At 38.2% G+C, this 18433-nt stretch overlaps 1 protein-coding gene across 2 annotated transcripts in view; it reads left to right on the top strand.

Moving 5' to 3' along the window:
* The window catches only part of prkcq (protein kinase C, theta), a 29046-nt gene extending 12348 nt beyond the window's left edge, over positions 1–16698 (top strand). For both annotated transcript variants that reach the window (XM_053688283.1, XM_053688284.1), the window contains exons 3-18: positions 3282–3481; positions 4867–4927; positions 5565–5748; positions 7025–7056; positions 7158–7243; positions 8297–8426; positions 9036–9145; positions 9330–9480; positions 11377–11543; positions 11675–11848; positions 11957–12048; positions 12161–12223; positions 12310–12448; positions 13042–13230; positions 13869–13997; positions 14635–16698. In XM_053688283.1, coding sequence (XP_053544258.1) covers positions 3282–3481; positions 4867–4927; positions 5565–5748; positions 7025–7056; positions 7158–7243; positions 8297–8426; positions 9036–9145; positions 9330–9480; positions 11377–11543; positions 11675–11848; positions 11957–12048; positions 12161–12223; positions 12310–12448; positions 13042–13230; positions 13869–13997; positions 14635–14793 — 2066 coding nt within the window. In that variant the 3' untranslated portion in view covers positions 14794–16698. The remainder of the gene's footprint in view (positions 1–3281; positions 3482–4866; positions 4928–5564; positions 5749–7024; positions 7057–7157; positions 7244–8296; positions 8427–9035; positions 9146–9329; positions 9481–11376; positions 11544–11674; positions 11849–11956; positions 12049–12160; positions 12224–12309; positions 12449–13041; positions 13231–13868; positions 13998–14634) is intronic.
* The last annotated feature ends 1735 nt before the right edge of the window (positions 16699–18433 follow it).

Raw genomic sequence — 18433 nt, 5'->3', positions numbered from 1 at the left:
AGTTTATTTAACTAATATGTCACAATTAGAACTGTAAATGCCTAGTTCTTCAGGGGCATTCTCTTGTTCGGATGGTCATTTATATTTAAGTTTATTATTATTATTGTTGTTGTTGTTGTTGTTGTTGTTATTTTGTCACACAACCTTGGAGTTTTGTTGCAAATACAAATAAATTGTATTGTACTGCACAATAAGTAGTCTGTGTTATTATTTTAGGGTGCACATCTCAGTTACACACTACGACTTACTCCTGAGAAGTGCACCTATAAATGTAGTTCATCTATAGATCAGTCCCTTACACTGAGAACACAGGGGGAACAGATTTACCTGGAGGAAGGAGTAAAGTTATTCCCCCCTGTATATTACAGTGTGAGGATTTATAGAGCACCACAGTGATACTGGTGATGTATTTAAGTGCCATCATTATGTGTAACAAGTTTCGTTTATAGATCAGTCCCTTCCATTGAGAACACAGGGGGAACAGGTTTACCTGGACTTCCTCTCTGTCCTCAGCTGACGCGCGACCGCTGCCACACAGACTAATTACAGTTACAAATAAGCTTTAAATGTAAAAACAAAATATTTTTATTGGCAAATCAAGAATTTAACTAAATTATGCATATACCACAATTGTGCTAATATATGTGGTAAATTCAACTAACTTTAAAACAAAACATAAGTAAAGTGAAAAGTGGTTCCCCCTGTATATTACCTTCTGAGGATTTATAAAGCACTACAGTGATGCTGGTGACATAGTTTAATTAAACTACACGTGTTAGCTGTCACACAGAAACTCTGAAAACAGGGCGTAAGCTAGCAGGTACATCTGACTACCAATTTAGCAATAAAACCTCTGAAAACAATACTTTCTATACTTTAAATCCTGCATTTAATTGCAAATAAACAATGTGAAATATACCTTATGCTGATGGAAAGTAGGTAATAACATTATAAACAAACACACGCGGTGATAAAGCTCATACTAACGCAGCAACAGGAGAAAACGTCATGATTTCACGTATGCACGCTGAAGAGGAAACAGAGGAACTCTTCAGAACATTGTTTCTGGAAAATCGTGGTCACTTCAAAATAATTCAACGAAATGCAAATCTGTGAAAATAACTTACAACAGTCCAGTTTAACTGCCACATCCCGTAGCAATTTGGACAGTGCATTGCTACTTGCCGCCATTTTCTTCGAAAACTCTCGATCTCGATCGCTTAGTGAGACCTGACGCTTATACGTGAGCTCTCAACCAATGATGCGCTGGAGCTGCACAAGGACCGCCTCCTCATTTGCATGTTGCACATGAAAAAGTACAAAGAAATAAATGTATAAATAAATAAATACGGAAATAAATATATGCTGGAATAAATAAATATAAAAATTAATGAAGGCATGAATAAATAAATATTAAAAAATAATACAGGTGTTAAGATAGGTGTTAAGATAGGTGTTTCTTTCTGCTCAGGTGTGCCCTGTGAAATTGACTGTTTAAAGAATTAATACCACTGAATACCTCTACTCTTGGTTTGAGCCTTAGGTTTTACCTGTGAAGGCTGCATTTGTTGTTTAAAAAAATAATAATAATAACATGTAGAGATGTGAGAAAAGCAAGCCATTTTGAAGCTGAGAAAGGTATTGAACAAGCATTGGGCATAGCCAGTACAACAATTTGAAATGTTGTGGAAAAAGAGCTGGTGTACTAACAACCAGACATGGAACAGTTCAGCCAAGGAAAACAACAGCAGTCGATGACAGAAACATTGTGAGAGCTGTTAACAAACACCCCAAAACAGTTAGTGACATCACCAACAACCTCCACAGGCCTGGGGTGGAGCTATCACAATCCACCGTTCAAAAAAGACCTCAAGTGTAGAAACACTGAGGCCACACCGCAAAATGAAAACCACTCATTTCAGCTCCTGAAGAAGAGACTTGCTCACCTTGTGTGGTCTGATATTTTTGTGTGGCCATATTTTAAGTTGTTTAACACATCTAGCAGTAAATATCAGGAAATGAAAGCTGAAACTCTGATTTATTGTCTTCTTCTGATCTCAAACCCAAATGTCTTCAGTGTATCGCAAATACAATAGAATTGGCCTTGCTGTTCCAATACTTTCAGAGGCGACAGTAAGCTTTTCTCTTTGTGCTCATGCCCTTGTCATGGTAAACGTTTTCAAACGAAATCACATCGCAGCTTTCCAGCTCGCTCACTGCTTTCTATTTGGCTTTTGCTTTTTCATGGCCACACACACACACACACACACACACACATGCTCAGCTCACTGCATATGGAGAAAGAAGAGTGAGAAGAAGACAGAGAAAGGGATCACATAAATATGTTTTGGGCATATATGTATTTACTGTGCTAGCTTGTACCCATGCACCTCTGTGTCAATTCACACCCACACTAAACCGCACTTCCACATTTATTACTCTGTATGTTTTACATGTATTTCCTGTCAGTGCATGGTAAGTGCAAAGTGAAAATTGATACTAAACTAAAGTGGTGTGTAACTGTTTCACCTAAAGTTGTGGAAAGTGCTCTTAAGTATTCGTCCTCCTCACAAGGAACACTTAGAGTTCTGGAAGCTACACCTATCTAAATTTTTTATCAGATACCTACCATTGAGCTGCACTTTGTACAGCTTATATACTTATTGGTAACATTTGTTTACATTTTGGCTTGTTGATGCGTACTTTGTTAATCAGTGAAAAGGCACCAATAGAAGCCGCACAGACCAGATATTGTTTAGTAGTTGCAACACCTTAGTCATGTGTGTTATGTAGGTTCAAAGATGTGGACATTTTGAACTAAGTGACTGATAAATATATTACTTTACCACATTTTGATGAGATTTATCGTTTAACATACTGTGGTTTACTCTTACTTTCTGAGTGTGAGATTCTGATTCTGATCAGTATTCACTACACTGTCTTCATATTCTGGGGTGTGTAATATTTTGCAGTTTTATAAGGCTCGGTATAATTGTGATGATTAGTTCTAAGAATTTCCTGTAAGCTGTACATCTGATTAAATGCTAGACATGCCCATTATATACATTAATATAATGTATTGTTTCCTTCTTGCAAAGCCAAAGACTGGCTTTCAAATGATAACTGAACTGTAATACAAAGTACTATTATAATCAAGACTCTTTGGCAGAGTCGTGCTGATTTGCTCTGTGTGTGTGCGTGTGTGTGTGTGTGTGTGTGTGTGTGTGTGTGTGTGTGTGTGTGTGTGTGTGTGTGTGTGTGTGTGTGTGTGTTTCCTTTAGAAAAGGGTCAGGTGTATAAACAGAAGCGTCCCACTATGTACCCTCCATGGAGCAGCACGTTCGATGCCCATGTTCACAGAGGGAGAGTGATGCATGTAGTGGTGAAAGATAAAACAGCTGAGTTGAAGACAGAGGCTACGGTGCAGCTGGACACACTCGCTTCCCGTTGCAAAAAAGAGAATGGCAAGCTTGAGATCTGGGTAAGTGTGTGTGTGTGTGTGTGTGTGTGTGTGTGTGTGTGTGTGTGTGTGTGTGTGTGTGTGTGTGTGTGCCTTTGCATGTACTTGCATACTTAAGAGGACTGAAATGCTATCAAACGTTCAAATTTGTCATCCTGATGATTGACAGAGAACATTTTCCTCAGAACAATTTAATTTCAGTTTATCAATTGGACATAGCTGGCTTTTGTAACCTACATCACCACAAGTTGTTTGTAAGGGTTTCAAGAAAAAAGCCTCTACTCACATCCAATAACAAACTCAAGCGTCTTCAGATTTCCAGACACTACTGGAACTTCAAATGGGATCGGGTTCTATGGTCAGATGAAACCAAAATAGAGCTTTTTGGCAATAAACACCAGAGGTGGTTTTGGCGCACACAGAGAGATAGCCATATGGAAAAGTACCTCATGCCCACGGTTAAATATGGTGGTGGCTCTTTAATGTTTTGCGACTGTTTTTCTGCCAGAGGACCTGGACTTTTTGTTAGGATGCATGGCATCATGGACTCCATCAAATATCAACAGATATTAAATGAAAACCTGACTGCCTCTGCCAGAAAGATTAAAATGGGCCGTGGTTGGATCTTCCAGCAGGACAATGATCCAAAACATACATCAACATCAACACAAAAATGGTTTCCTGACCACAAAATCAAGGTCCTGCCATGGCCATCCCAGTCCCCTGACCTGAAACCCATAGAAAACCTGTGGGGTGAACTGAAGAGGAGAGTCCACCAGCGTGGACCTCGAAATGTGAAGGATCTGGAGAGATTCTGTATGGAGGAACGCTCTCAGATGACTCATCGTGTATTCTCCAACCTCATCAGGCATTATAGGAGAAGACTCAGAGCTGTTATCTTGGCAAAGGGAGCTAGCACAAAGTATTGACTTAAAAGGTGCCAATTATTGTGCCACACATATATTTAACAATTTTTTTTCACCAATTGTTTGATATCCATGAGAACAGAGTTTTGTTTTGTTTTTTTTACCAGAAGACCAAAAGGTTCAACAATAAAGATAATTTTTCACAGCCTTCTTTGCTCATATTTACCAAGGGTGCCAATATTAGTGGAGGATACTGTATCTTTCACCACATAATCATGGAAAAGAGAAAATAATCCCAAAGAACTTTTCATGCTGCTTATTGAGCTTATTGTGTATAATTTGCATAATATTAAAAAAAAAGGTTTCTAAAACTGTACACAATTTTGTATATATTTATAATACGGTCAGTGGTCGACTTAATTGTAGCTCATAAATGGACTGATGGATTCTCATGAAACCTGAAATGCATAACATAATACAATAATTTGTGTGTACATGATTGCTTCGTCTTTGAAACACACTGTTCCTGTGTTAATAAAGGTGGAGCTAAAGCCACAGGGTCGTCTGTTGATGGAAGCGCGTTATTTCTTGGAAAAAAAAGGTGAGTCTGTCTTGCATACACAATTATATACACACATACACTCACTTGCCAGTATACACAGACAGTGGACCACAATACTGTGAAAAAGTGCAGTATGTATTTCATTACAGTACATAAAAAGCAACTAATTCAGAATACTTCATGCTAATCTCCTAATTCAAATCAGATGACATAATTAAAATTGGTATTAAAAGTATGAACATTTTTAAATTCCCAGATTTTAAAAATGGCATTGCACGTGGCTTTGCACTTCGAAATAATACATTTAAAATTAAATAAAAAGAGATATTCCATGGATAAAACAATAGCTACTCAATACCTGCTCAAGTGAAATAAATTCTCTACAGAGCACAGGCTTTCCTCAAAAAGCCATTTTAAATGCTGAGGGCAGTACCGTCAACCTGACACCAAAACCAGTCAAAAGGCCAAATGAGATTGTACATGGTTTGGAAAGCTGCAGACATTGTCAACTGCAAAAATACACCCTTTTTTGGGGACGCATAATTATTTACCTGCAATGGTAACAGAATAGAATTTCCACGAACAGAAAAGGTGTTAAGTCTGATCACCTCTATCTATTTGTATTTATATTCTAAAAGCACATACTTTCACTGCATGTGTGTGGTTTTGTATTTAGATGCAGGTCATGGTGAGGGAAATGGTGATGGAGAGCCAGAGCAAGAGAGAGAGGGAACGTTTGCGCTGCATCAACGACGTGGTGCGATCAAACAGGCCAAAGTCCACCTGGTGAAGTGTCATGAGTTCACTGCTACATTTTTCCCCCAACCCACCTTCTGCTCGGTCTGCAAGGAGTTTGTCTGGTACGACCCCAAACTGTTGCCACAAAGTTGTATAGGATGCGCCCAATTGTGTAGGATGTCTTGGTATGCTGTAGAAACAGAAAGCTTACACAAAGCTTCACCATATCATCCATCCATCCATCCATCTTCTATACCGCTTATCCTTCCTTCAGGGAAGGATGGAAACCTGGAGCCTATGCCAGGGAGCATCGGGCACAAGGCGGGGTACACCCTGGACAGGGTGCCAATCCATCGCAGGGCACAATCACATACACACTCACACACCCATTCATACACTACGGACACTTTGGACATGCCAATCAGCCTAGCATGCATGTCTTTGGAAACCGGAGTACCCGGAGGAAACCCCCACAGCACGGGGAGAACATGCAAACTCCCCACACACAGGGCCACAGTTGGACTCGAACCCCCGACCCTGGAGGTGTGAGGCGAACGTGCTAACTAAGCCACCGTATCTAATTCATCATTAGAAATCCCTTTTTGGAGTAAAGACTCCTAATAACTCAGCGAAATTAAATAACATGTGTGAATACATCTCAATCAGAACAGAGTAAGCTTGGGGTTAAAGAGAAACACATAGAGCAGCAACTCCTACTGTCCCTGTATTCAAACATACTGTATCTGCGTCACTAGCTGCTGAACACTTTGACATAATAAAGGCTCTCTGTGTTATTTCCTAGAACATTTTGGTGTGTATTTGGTATGTATGGTTATATTCACCTCTCAAATACACAACAGAAATGAAAGAGTCATTCCTGGGGGCTAATCTTGACTTTATAAACCCAATTGTTTTCGCTGCTTCAGCAAAATCTAACGGCAGCTATTTTTAGCATTTATATGGGTCATATCTCATGTTTTGTTGTTGTTGTTGTTGTTGTTGTTTTACTTTCGCTGGACAAGTTGTGTGAAATGCAAGGTGAAGAAAAATAAAGTACTGAAGAAAAAAGTAAAATGTTAAAAATTGCTTAAAGCAAAAACTCGCACCCCTTTAAATCCATTAAATTCTCCCTTTAAACCCAGCATGTGGAAGATCTTTGCACACATTGGGTTAATTTCACTCAGTTAATAAGCTTTATTTGATTGTAAACAATAGAAACATGTGTTTATAATAATGTGATGACCTGCATTTATTGAGAACGTACTGAAGGGAAGTTCGATGCTCCAATATGAATGAAGGTTGTGAGCAGAAGTATCTTTATTAGCAGTAATAACCCGCTCTCTCTCTCTCTCTCTCTCTCTCTCTCTCTCTCTCTCTCTCTCTCTCTCTTTCTCCCAGGGGTCTGAATAAGCAGGGATATCAGTGCCGACGTGAGTATACATCATTTTTACAGCCCCTTAATCGTATATAATAAATATATTCAATACTCTAATTCTCTTTCTGTCTCTCCTTTTATTTCTATGTCATTTAGAATGCAATGCTGCCATCCATAAGAAGTGCATTGACAAAGTGATTGCCAAATGTACAGGCTCAGCCATTAACAGCAAAGAAACAATGGTAACTCATACATGCATTCAGTTCTGCTTATTTCAGACACATCCAGAGCTGTCTTATTGTTACATGGACAGCAAAACACACTCTGTGCTCTGTTGGTTCATTTTGTTTCACATCCTTTACTCATGAAGTCATAGTCAACAGCTCGTCTTGTTGTAGTATCATGTGTTTGCAACCAAGATTGTTTTTTAGAGGAAGAAAAAGTGTGTGTTCCCAGCTAGAAACTATGTAAGGAATAAAACATGAAGGGGTGTATTGTTACAGGAAAATAATCCACACTGGGGTGATGTGTGTTGATGTGAACTGGATTATTTTCCTATAACAGCAGTTATAGGAGTGTTTTATTCCTCTTACACCACAGCAATTTGCTAATGATTACAATTTATCATTTATTTACGAATGACAAGTCCTGCACTTGAACCATTTATTGTTAGACTTATGGAACATCCGTGAGATGAGTTAGATCTTTTTATCACGTACTTTATAGACGTACACAGTTGTTCCCTAAGCAGGATTTTTTTTTTCTTCTCTTACATGAGCTTAATAAGACAAAAAATTGAAGACGTGTCAGAAAGCTCGTTGACCTTCACAAAGCGCTGAACCCTGAGACTCCTTACATAAATGTTCAGTAAATGTGTCTTAACAAATAGCTGCTTCATATCAATGGTCATACATTTTGCTGGTTAAATAGCATGTTTTTTTTTAAATCGTTTTTATTAGTCTTTGATTATGCAGAGCATCTGCCATACAAATCCCTGTGGATGCGTTTTAACTATGGAATGATAATATATTAGAAAAAGCATGTTAGCATAAACCGTTTGAACCATTGAACATTAATCAACCCCATCCAATTTAGAAATTCAACAATGCTGTGTAATAAGTACACAATATGTAACATGTATGTACAGTATAGTTAGTTATATGTGGATAAAAATGTACATGCATGTTTGATTGCCAACTCTAACTTTTCTCTACATGTGTAATTTCTAATAATAGTGTATTATAATAATATAATAATGTAAACATGTGTAATAAATCTATGTGTCTCTACTTCAGATCCATAAAGAGCGTTTTAAGATTGATATGCCTCACCGGTTTAAGGTGTATAACTATAAGAGTCCGACCTTCTGTGAGCATTGTGGCACGCTGCTTTGGGGATTGGCACGTCAGGGCCTCAAATGTGAAGGTGAGAGATCACATGACCTTTCAATACAATGTCAGAAGTCATGTGACCACTTAGGGTCAGACTGAAGTAAGGGGACACCAAAACCAAGTAAGTTATTTTCCCACATTAACTCATTTGTTGTTTTCACTGTTTAATTTATATTCATGAACAGTATAGTTTAATAAAGTTAAGCTTAATTTTAGCTAAAAGATCAGTTGTATTTGTCAGCAGAATTTTATGTATATTGTGCAAATGAGGAAAATCTTCTCATATTGATTGGAAATGTGTCAAAAAAAAGTTTAATTGTAGCATTCTGTCACTTGAAGTTAAATTTGAGTAATGTAGGTCTATCATTCCACAGACGCTATTCTTCGGAGGACAAAAAGGAATATGTTTGCACTATATAAAGTTACTTTTTTTGGACAGTTAAAGTCCATCTAAGAGCTTGTGAGAAGAAAAAGCGAACAAAATACAAAGGGACAAAGAGACATTGCATACAAACTGAAAGAACATTTTTGATTGAAAGTAAAAACAAAGAAAAGGAGAAATCAGAGAAAAAGAAATGAGTTTATGAGCCATGTAAAAAAAAAAATCTTATTTTGTGTGATTGTGTGTATATTTTCTGTGCAGAATGTGGCATGAATGTCCATCACAAATGTCAAAAGAAAGTAGCAAACCTCTGTGGTGTCAACCAGAAGCTCATGGCCGAGGCTCTGGCTATGATTGAGAGCACTCAGCAGGTTGAACATTATGTTAATTATCATTGAAACAGTACAATATTTTACACAGCCTCAAAATGCATCTAGAATATAAATGAGTAAGCATAAGAAGATATAACCTAATAGACAGATCCAAAGTGTAAAATATTTGGCATTGTGTGTGTGTGTGTGTGTGTGTGTGTGTGTGTGTGTGTGCATGTCACAGGCCCGGAGCTCCAGAGATAATGATATAATCGGACGTGAGGGACCGGTAGGTGTAGGACAGGCTGGAGTGGCCAGAGAGCCCTCGGGCTATGTGTCATCCATACCAACACAGGCTTTAACCCCTACTCCAGCACCGCCACTACCACGCAAAGGTAACACACGCACAAACACACACACACACACACACACACACACACACGCACACACATGGCAGGAGACTTATCGCCAGTGGTACAATCAATAAAGGAAGAAGTCAGTTGTTTTTTATTTATTTATGCTTTCTTGATTAAAATGTTCTACTGAAAGCCTCACTGTAGAGAAACGCTCCCTTCAAGTGGTGTGGTGAGTTAAAGTTACAGACACATACCATTACACAACATTAATTCCTCTTGAGAATACCATAACTTAAGTCTGTTTACGTAATGCAGTGTAGTGCAACTCTACTTTGAAGTAGATGAGGCAGTTGACATTGATTATGAAGACGAATATTATGAAGGAATTCACGAAGGAAGTCATAGGTTACTGATTGCAGAAAAAAGCCAAATAGATTAAATGTGATCCAGGAGGTTCAATACTGAGATCTAGATGTTCACAACAAAAGAAGAAAAAGAAAACTGCCATCTAATTCCTGAGCTTGAGCAACAAACAAAAGTGATTTCTTTTTCATCAGTATGTCTAGCTTCCATATGTTCTACTACTCACACTGAATTACTGTACACATCTCCTGGGAATTTCTTTTTAGGAGATCTTTGTTTTCTCAATGCTACCCCACTGCTCTTCTAAGGTCTTTCATCAGTCTTAGCTCCTCTATTTAAAAAAAAAAGGATGTAATATATAATATAGTACCTCATATTTTTTATATTGTATAGTAACCTAATAATACTGCATAACAGCTTGTCACTAATCTGAATCCCCAGTGCTTCCATACCCCTGGACTTTTCTTCTATTCTAAGAAAAAAAATATGGTTTAGTGAAACTTTTAGGTTTACAGGTTAACTACCTAGCATGTTGGTCTTGCACCTCAGGGGTTGTGGGATCGAATCCCACCTCCACCCTGCATGTGCAGAGTTTTCATGTTTTCCCTGTGCTTCGGGGGCTTCCTCCGGGTACTCAGGTTTCCTCCACCAGTCCAAAGACATGTGTTTTAGGCTAATTGGCATTTCCAAATTGTCTGTAGTGTGTGAATGTGTGTGTTATTGTGCCCTGTGATGGGTAGGCACCTCGTCCAGGGTGTCCCGAGTTCCCTGAGATAGACTCCAGGCTCCCCACGACCCTGTGTAGGATAAGCAGTATGGGAAATGGATGGATGGATGGATAACCACCATCATATAATCATATCAACATATATGATCTCCCTTTTTCTGAAATCACGGATGAATACAAAACACCAAAAGTAAAATGTGTAAGAGTTCATTGAATGTTGAGATTTTCAAATAATTCTGCCTAGTAAAATATTGTTATTTTAATTATGTACTCATGCTTCAGTCTTTAGCCATTTAGTGTTTTAATGTTAAATTAAATTATTAATATTGCTTTCATCCAGAAATCTATGTAAATCTTACCTTTCTGATTGACAGCCCTAATACGACATTCATTCAGATCTTGCCCTTGTGTGTTGGCTTTAACACTGTGCACAAAAAGGCCTTGGCAATACATGCTAGACAAAAAGCTTCCTGTCTCAAATATTATAGAACTCTAAAATACAAAATGAAAAAAATGAAAGAGATTCTAAATGTTGCTTTTCTTTTCCATTTGCACTTTTCCAATTATATACATATATAAACTAAGTATGAACAATTTTGGAAGACATTTTGCTAAAAAAAAAAAATATTTTAAGTGTCAATTATTTCCCCTCTGTGGAGACATTTGGGACATCCTGTAAAATAAATATACCATGGTCTTGTTGTTGTTGTTGATGATGTTGTTTTTATATAGAGAGAAAAATGAGCCTCACAAAAAATAACAGACTGTGATACATTTTGTGCCATTTATTTTGTGGTGTAGTGTATCATGAGTACTCTGAATCTCTATTTTTGTGCCATTTTCAGAGCAGCAGGGTGTAGCCTGGGATTCACCGTTAGAGGGCGACAGTCTCAGTCGTAATCTCAGTGAATATTCAGAGCCACTGTATGCTGTCCCACACAAAGAGCACCACAAATTCACCCTGGATGACTTTACCCTGCACAAGATGCTGGGAAAGGGCAGCTTTGGCAAGGTAGGTATATGGACACAACAATTTTATTACACACTTAAGACTTTAAATTCTTTCTTATGTTTCTTTGATGTTCATTGCATCTACATTTGAATATAGATTTCCTGTGTGTGTCTGTGTGCATGTTTTTATAGGTGTTTCTTGCTGAGCTGAAAACCACAGGGAAGTTCTTTGCAGTGAAGGCTCTAAAGAAAGATGTTGTTCTGATGGACGATGATGTGGAGTGCACTATGGTCGAGAGGAGAGTTCTGTCTCTTGCCTGGGAACATCCCTTCCTCACACACCTCTACTGCACGTTTCAGACCAAGGTAAAACCTGCACATGGAGACATACAGCACAAATACATGTTTTTATGCATAAAATCTAGATATTTCTGTGTGTGTTTATATATTTATGTTTGGGGATTTTCACTATAGGAGAATCTGTTCTTCGTGATGGAGTATCTAAATGGAGGAGATTTAATGTTCCACATCCAGGCTTGCCACAGATTTGATCTCCCGCGCTCCACGTGAGACACTCATGATGATTCTACAATATGTACACCCAGAGACACCTGGGAAAAGAAATTCACCCCTAACTATTTTTCATCTCTTCTTTATTTTGTCTCACCACTGTGATAGGTTCTACGCTGCTGAGATCATCTGTGGTCTGCAGTTTCTACATTTAAAAGGCATTGTGTACAGGTAATCACAATAAACATGGTCGTACTGTATAACTAAATGAGTTTGACCTGTGTACAAGGAATTGGCATTGTGTTATTCTTCTGCAGGGATCTGAAGTTGGATAATATTCTGCTAGATATCGATGGTCACATTAAGATTGCTGACTTTGGGATGTGTAAGGAGAACATGCTGGGAGAAGCTCGAACATCCACCTTCTGTGGAACTCCAGATTACATTGCCCCTGAGGTGAAACACTCATCGCTTGCTATCAGTAGTGTTCATATTGTTAATGCTTTAGATTAGAACATGAGCACATACACTAATGGCCACCTGACCATCACAGTCATATGTGGGCCTTCCCCAAACTGTTTGGACAAACAAAGCCACAAAGTTGGAAGCACAGAATTGTCTAGAATGTCTTTGTTGCTCTACCATTAAGATTTCCTTTCAGTGGAAATTGCCTTACACCAATCAAGCTCCACAAAGACTTGGTTTGTCAAGGTTGGTGGAGAAGAACTTATGGATGTGATTGGTCAGGTGTCCATATGCTTTTGGCCATATAGTGTATTTTATAATAAATCTGATGAAAATTTAATTAGAAATAAAAAAAAAATTTATTATGGTATCATGTATTCAGTCTTATCTGCAAAAGGCCAGTGGGGCTGCTGGTTTTTAAGTCCAGCTAAACAAAAGTTATACCCAATAGACATTTAAGTTCAAACAGGTGTGGCCACAATATGTCTGGATAATAATGATGAGAAGAATGATAAATGATAATGTGCAGCATCGGATAATATTAAACATCCCAGATATAAACTGTTTACTCTGTCCTGCTTTAGATTTTGCTTGGGCAGAAATATGGCACCTCAGTGGACTGGTGGTCATTTGGAGTCCTTCTGTATGAGATGCTGATCGGTCAGTCACCGTTCCATGGGCATGACGAGGAGGAACTGTTCCAGTCCATCCGCACAGATGACCCTTGTTACCCACGCTGGCTGACCAGAGATGCACGAGACATTCTCATTAAGGTATTTTAAAAAGTATTTTACTCAATTAAAAAAATATATATTCATATAAACAGTGGAATTGTATGTGAAAAGCAGGTTTTCAATTATATTTTAATATATATTTTATTATTATACAAACTAACCAGCTGGCTAAAACAGCTTAATCATTGGTTAATGATGCAAATGCCCTAATCATAAACTGTCTGACTATCATTGACCAAATTACAGAACAAAAAAACCTAAAGCGCATAATGCTTCAATCCATTTTCTTGTTATAGTATAATATTGGATTCTTTAGCTCATTCAGTATGACAGGATTGTCAGGGTGACTCGGAGTAGCTCAGGTATTTTATATTATAAAGTATGTATTTCTTCCCTGACTCAATAATCTTTTTTTTTTTTTGTAACCAACAAAAATTCTATGCACTGTAACTTTATGAACAAACTCCTGAGCGCCTCCATTATGAGGATGTGTACAAAATGTTGTTAGAGACATGTGCACAAATGGTCATCAAGAATACTGCTTTCTTACTTGATTGTACATCAACATTTTAAAACAGATAAGCCAATGTGTGAAAGGCGAATGAGGCCTTGTGTGCCATGAGTGGTGGAAATGGATGACATGACTCTCTGATCATTTTGTATGGGTTTGGTTATAGCTCTTTGTGCGGGAGCCGGAGCGGAGACTAGGTGTGAAGGGGAATATTCGACAACATCTTTTCTTCAGAGACACTGACTGGAGTGCACTGGAAAAGCGGCAGGTGGAGCCACCATTCAGACCCACTGTGGTAAGCTTAAAACACTAAGCTAAGTTGGGGTTGGATGTCCTATTGACCTTGGTTATCTCTTTTTATATTATGCAGTATAAAATATTTTTATGTTAGTTATTTGTGAAATAAACAATAGGTGTCTAAAACTATTATGTTAGATTGCTATTAACATTATTGGGTTTTGGGGGGGTAAATTAGTCCATAATTTGGCACTTAGTCAGTGTCATATTTAAATCTTCCACTAAAAGGCATGGCCACAGTTCACAGTGCTTCCCCACTGACATCTACCCAACACCCCCTTCTCCCCTTCAAATTCAGAGCTGTTCACATTATATCTACCACCCTCCACTCTCCCACCACCCAAACATCACTGCCAGTGAAATAGTGACTTCCATTAATTAAATCTGAACAGTAGTTATTCTAGTCAATTAAGTAGAAACAGCTGTTGCCTATATTTTTCTGGAAGGTGCAGCCACAATGTCACTATGTGGCCAAAATTAAACACCCATATGTAAACTGTTTACTCTGTCTGGTTTTTGGATCAGAATAGAGCAATGAAAAGCAATAGATAGCACAGATTTGAATGCATTTGTTATATCTGTCTCCATTCAAATGATACCCATTAAATCTGCTCTCTTTCTGCTCTCGTTTGTAGAAATCACCAAGTGATTGCAGTAACTTTGATAAGGAGTTCATTAATGAGAAGCCTCGGCTGTCCTGTGCTGATAGGACCCTAATCAACAGCGTGGACCAGACTATGTTCAAGAATTTCTCCTTTATTAACCCAGGAATGGCTCGCCTTAAGAACCCCTGAAACTCTCTCTCTCTCTCTCTCTCTCTCTCTCTCTCTCTCTTTATATCACACACACACACACACACACACACACACACACACACACACATTACAGAATCTCTACGCATATGGAAGACAATCTCATTTCATGAAGAAAATCAGTAAAGGGAGTACGGTACTATAGTGGCATTATGTATATCATACTAAAAGAAGTCAGCTGATGTAGGTTGCCCAAACCATTCCACATACTTGCACTAATACAGTGCTGTGAAATGAATTTGCCCCATCCTGATTTTTTCTGTTTTTGTGTATATTGTCATACTAAATTAATACAGAAATTAAAACAAAATCTAAGAAAAAAACAAAGGCAACCTGAAGAAACACACAATAGAATTTTTAAATTATATTCATTGAAGCAAAAAAAAAGTTATCCAATATCAACTGGGCTTGTGTGAAAATGTATTTGCCCTCGTAGATACTAATTCCCTAAATCTATGAAACTGCATTCATAATGGGGTTCAGCTGGAATAGATGCAACCTGGCCTGATTACTGCAAACCCTGTTCAATCACATCAACACTTAAATAGAAATTTTTCAACAGCATTAAGTTGGTTAAAAGGTCTTACCCAGTAACACACTATGCGAAATTTGAAAAAAAATAATAATAAAAAAAATCCAGAAATGATGAGGAAGAAGGTGATTGAAATACATCAGTGTGAGAAGGGCTACAAAGCTATTTCAAAGGCTCTGGGACACCAAAGAACCACAGTGAGAGCCGTTATCTCCAAATATGACTGTGGACTGATGAGTCGAAAGTGGTGCTGTTTGGAAGACAGGGGTCCCGTTACATCTGGCGTAAACCAAACACTGAATTCCACAAAAAGAACATCATACCTGTGGTCAAGCATGGTGGTGGAAGTGTGATGGTGTGGGGATGCTTTGCTGCTTCAGGGCCTGGGCAACTTGCAATAATTGAGGGAAACATGAATCCCGAAAGAAAATCCAGAAAATCCTAAAAGAGAATAATGTCTGGTCTTCAGTCCGTAAGTTGAAAGTCAAGTGCAACTGGATTATGCAACAAGACAGTGATCCAAAGCACAGGAGTAAATCCACCTCTGAATGGCACAAAAAATGCAAAATGAAAGTTTTGGAGTGGCCTAGTCAAAATCCTGATTTGAACCAATTGAGATGCTGTGGCAGAACCTTAAATGGACAGTTCATGCTCGAAAAATCTCCAGTGTGACTGAACTAAAGCAGTTCTGCAGAGAAGAGTGAGCCAAAATTCCACCACAGCGCTGTGAAAGACTGATCTCCAGCTATTGGAAGTGTTTGGGTGCAGTTATTGCTGCTAATGGTGGCATAGTTTAAGGGGGTGATTAGTTTTTCTTGTGGGTGATAGGTATTGAATAAAACAAAACAAAAATAAATAAATAAAAGCTGTATTGTGTGTTTACTCAGGTTACCTTTGTTTTATGTTGTATTTCGTTTGACGCTCTAAAACTATTTAATATGAAATATAATGTACATGAAAACAGAAGAAATCAGGAAATCAGCAAATACTTTTTCACAGCACTGTAAAAATAAGAAATTTGTATGCACATGTGGATTTTAGAATTAGGTTCAGCTGTAAGGGTTGTGCACTGACATGTAAAGGTACAGCTGAGGATGCCTGTCTGTGTGTGAGAAAGGTTTTTATTGTGTTTTTAATTGCAGAGCCCATGTGATTAATTGCTATTGTTGCTTGGCAATTATTTGTTGTAAATGTTGTTTTTAATTGGAGTTAATGAAGTCTTGATATTGGTGAAATTTTGTGACACATCAATGTTGCAGTGTTCAGTGTATTTTAACAGCCTGTAAAGAATATAGTCTACACATGAAAGCCAAAATCCATGAATGTATATGAATATATATGGATGTATCGATTTATGTATAGGCATATTACTTGTGTTATTCTTACCGCCTAAAATGTTTGCCAGTGTAAGTCATACAAATGGCAATTATTAGTAATATTTCACAAATATCTAGAGTTACTGCTAGGAATACCTGTCTATAGTAAAATGCTCTTGAAGCAAGTTAAGAAGAAGTCTAGGCTAACTATTCAATTCAACTCAATTTTATTTATGTAGTGCTTTTAATAATAGGCATTGTCACAAAGCAGCTTTACAGAAATCTGAATGTCTGAGTAAGTTTAGTTCCCTAATGAGCAAATCAGAGATGAGATGAGGAAGAAACCTTGAGACGAACCAGATTCAAAAGGGAACCCATCCTTGTCTGGGTGACACAGAACAGTGTGATTATAAGTCATTCATTTTACACAGTTGTATACTATAAACTCAAATAGTACTAGGGGTGTACAAAGGTTGTTTATTATGAACATTAGGGGTCTTTTATGATTACAACAGATGTTTTAGGTACAAGTCTACAGTATCCAAGTGAACGTATCCAGTGAAGAACAGGTGAGTGTTGCACATAAACTGTTTTCGGTAAGTGCAGTCCTTAGGGTACCCACGTGGGACCTTCCAAAGTAACTTTTAATATATTCATGTAGGACCATCTACAGCAGCAGCAAGTGAATCACAAGTGCAAGAAGCTATAAGCAGATTTACCAGGCAGGTCCAGCAGGCAGAAGAGTCGGGATCTGGCAGTTGCACCCCATTAGACAACAGATGTAACATGTTTAGCTCAACAGAGAAAGAGAGAGAACAAATTATAATGTGCTTTTGTGTTATAGTGATTTGAAAAGGTGTACATTGTGATCAGAGTGTAAGCAGGGACTCCAGCAGTATAACCTAGCATAGATAATAGGGAGGGGCAGAAAGTAGTCCTGAAACCTAAGCATGGGGAACCAACATCCTAACATCCAAGTATACCAAATGTCTCTACGCTTATGAACCCACCAAATTTTCACCTTTAGCTTAGAGAAATGATACAGCGCTGTGGAAAAAGTATTTACCCCACCCTGATTTCTTCTGTTTTGTGTATATCTAATACTAAATTGTTTCAGAAATGTAAACAAAATTTCTAAAACAAAGCAAAGCAAAGATAAAACAAAGCAACCTGAGTAAAAATAAAATACACTGCATTCATAATGGGGTTCAGCTGGACTAGACAAAACCAGGTCTGATTACTGTCAGCCCTGTTCAATCAAATCAACTGAAATAGAACTTTCAACAACATGACTCCACTATCAGAAAGACACTGGGCAAAAAAGACACTGGGTTTGCATGTTCTCTCTGTGCTGCGGGGTTTCCTTCCCTAGTTCAAAGACACGCATAATAGGCTGACTGGCATGTCCAAAGTGTCGGTATTTCTGAATGGGTGTGTGATTGTGCCCTGAGATGGATTGGCATCCTGTCCAGGATATACCCCACCTTGTGCCCCATGCTCCCTGGGATAGGCTCCAGGTTTCACTGTGACCCTGAAAAGGATTAAGTGGTATAGAAGATGAATGGATGGATGGAGAATATCTTACATACAGTCAAGCATGGTGGTGGCACTGGGATGGTGTGGTGATGTTTTGCTGTTTCAGGACCTGGGCAACTTGCAATAAATGCTAAAGGTGACACAACTAGATTTTAACTTTGTGGGGTTTTCAAATGCCATAATGGGTGCAGTCATAAGCTCTTTAATTATCAGATCGAAGGCTTCCTGAGAAGCAGAA

The sequence above is a fragment of the Ictalurus punctatus genome, chromosome 19 (assembly GCF_001660625.3).
Source record: "Ictalurus punctatus breed USDA103 chromosome 19, Coco_2.0, whole genome shotgun sequence".
Classification (NCBI taxonomy): domain Eukaryota; kingdom Metazoa; phylum Chordata; class Actinopteri; order Siluriformes; family Ictaluridae; genus Ictalurus; species Ictalurus punctatus.
The sequence above is the reverse complement of the archived record's forward strand: the minus strand, read 5'-3'. Positions and strand labels throughout refer to the sequence as shown.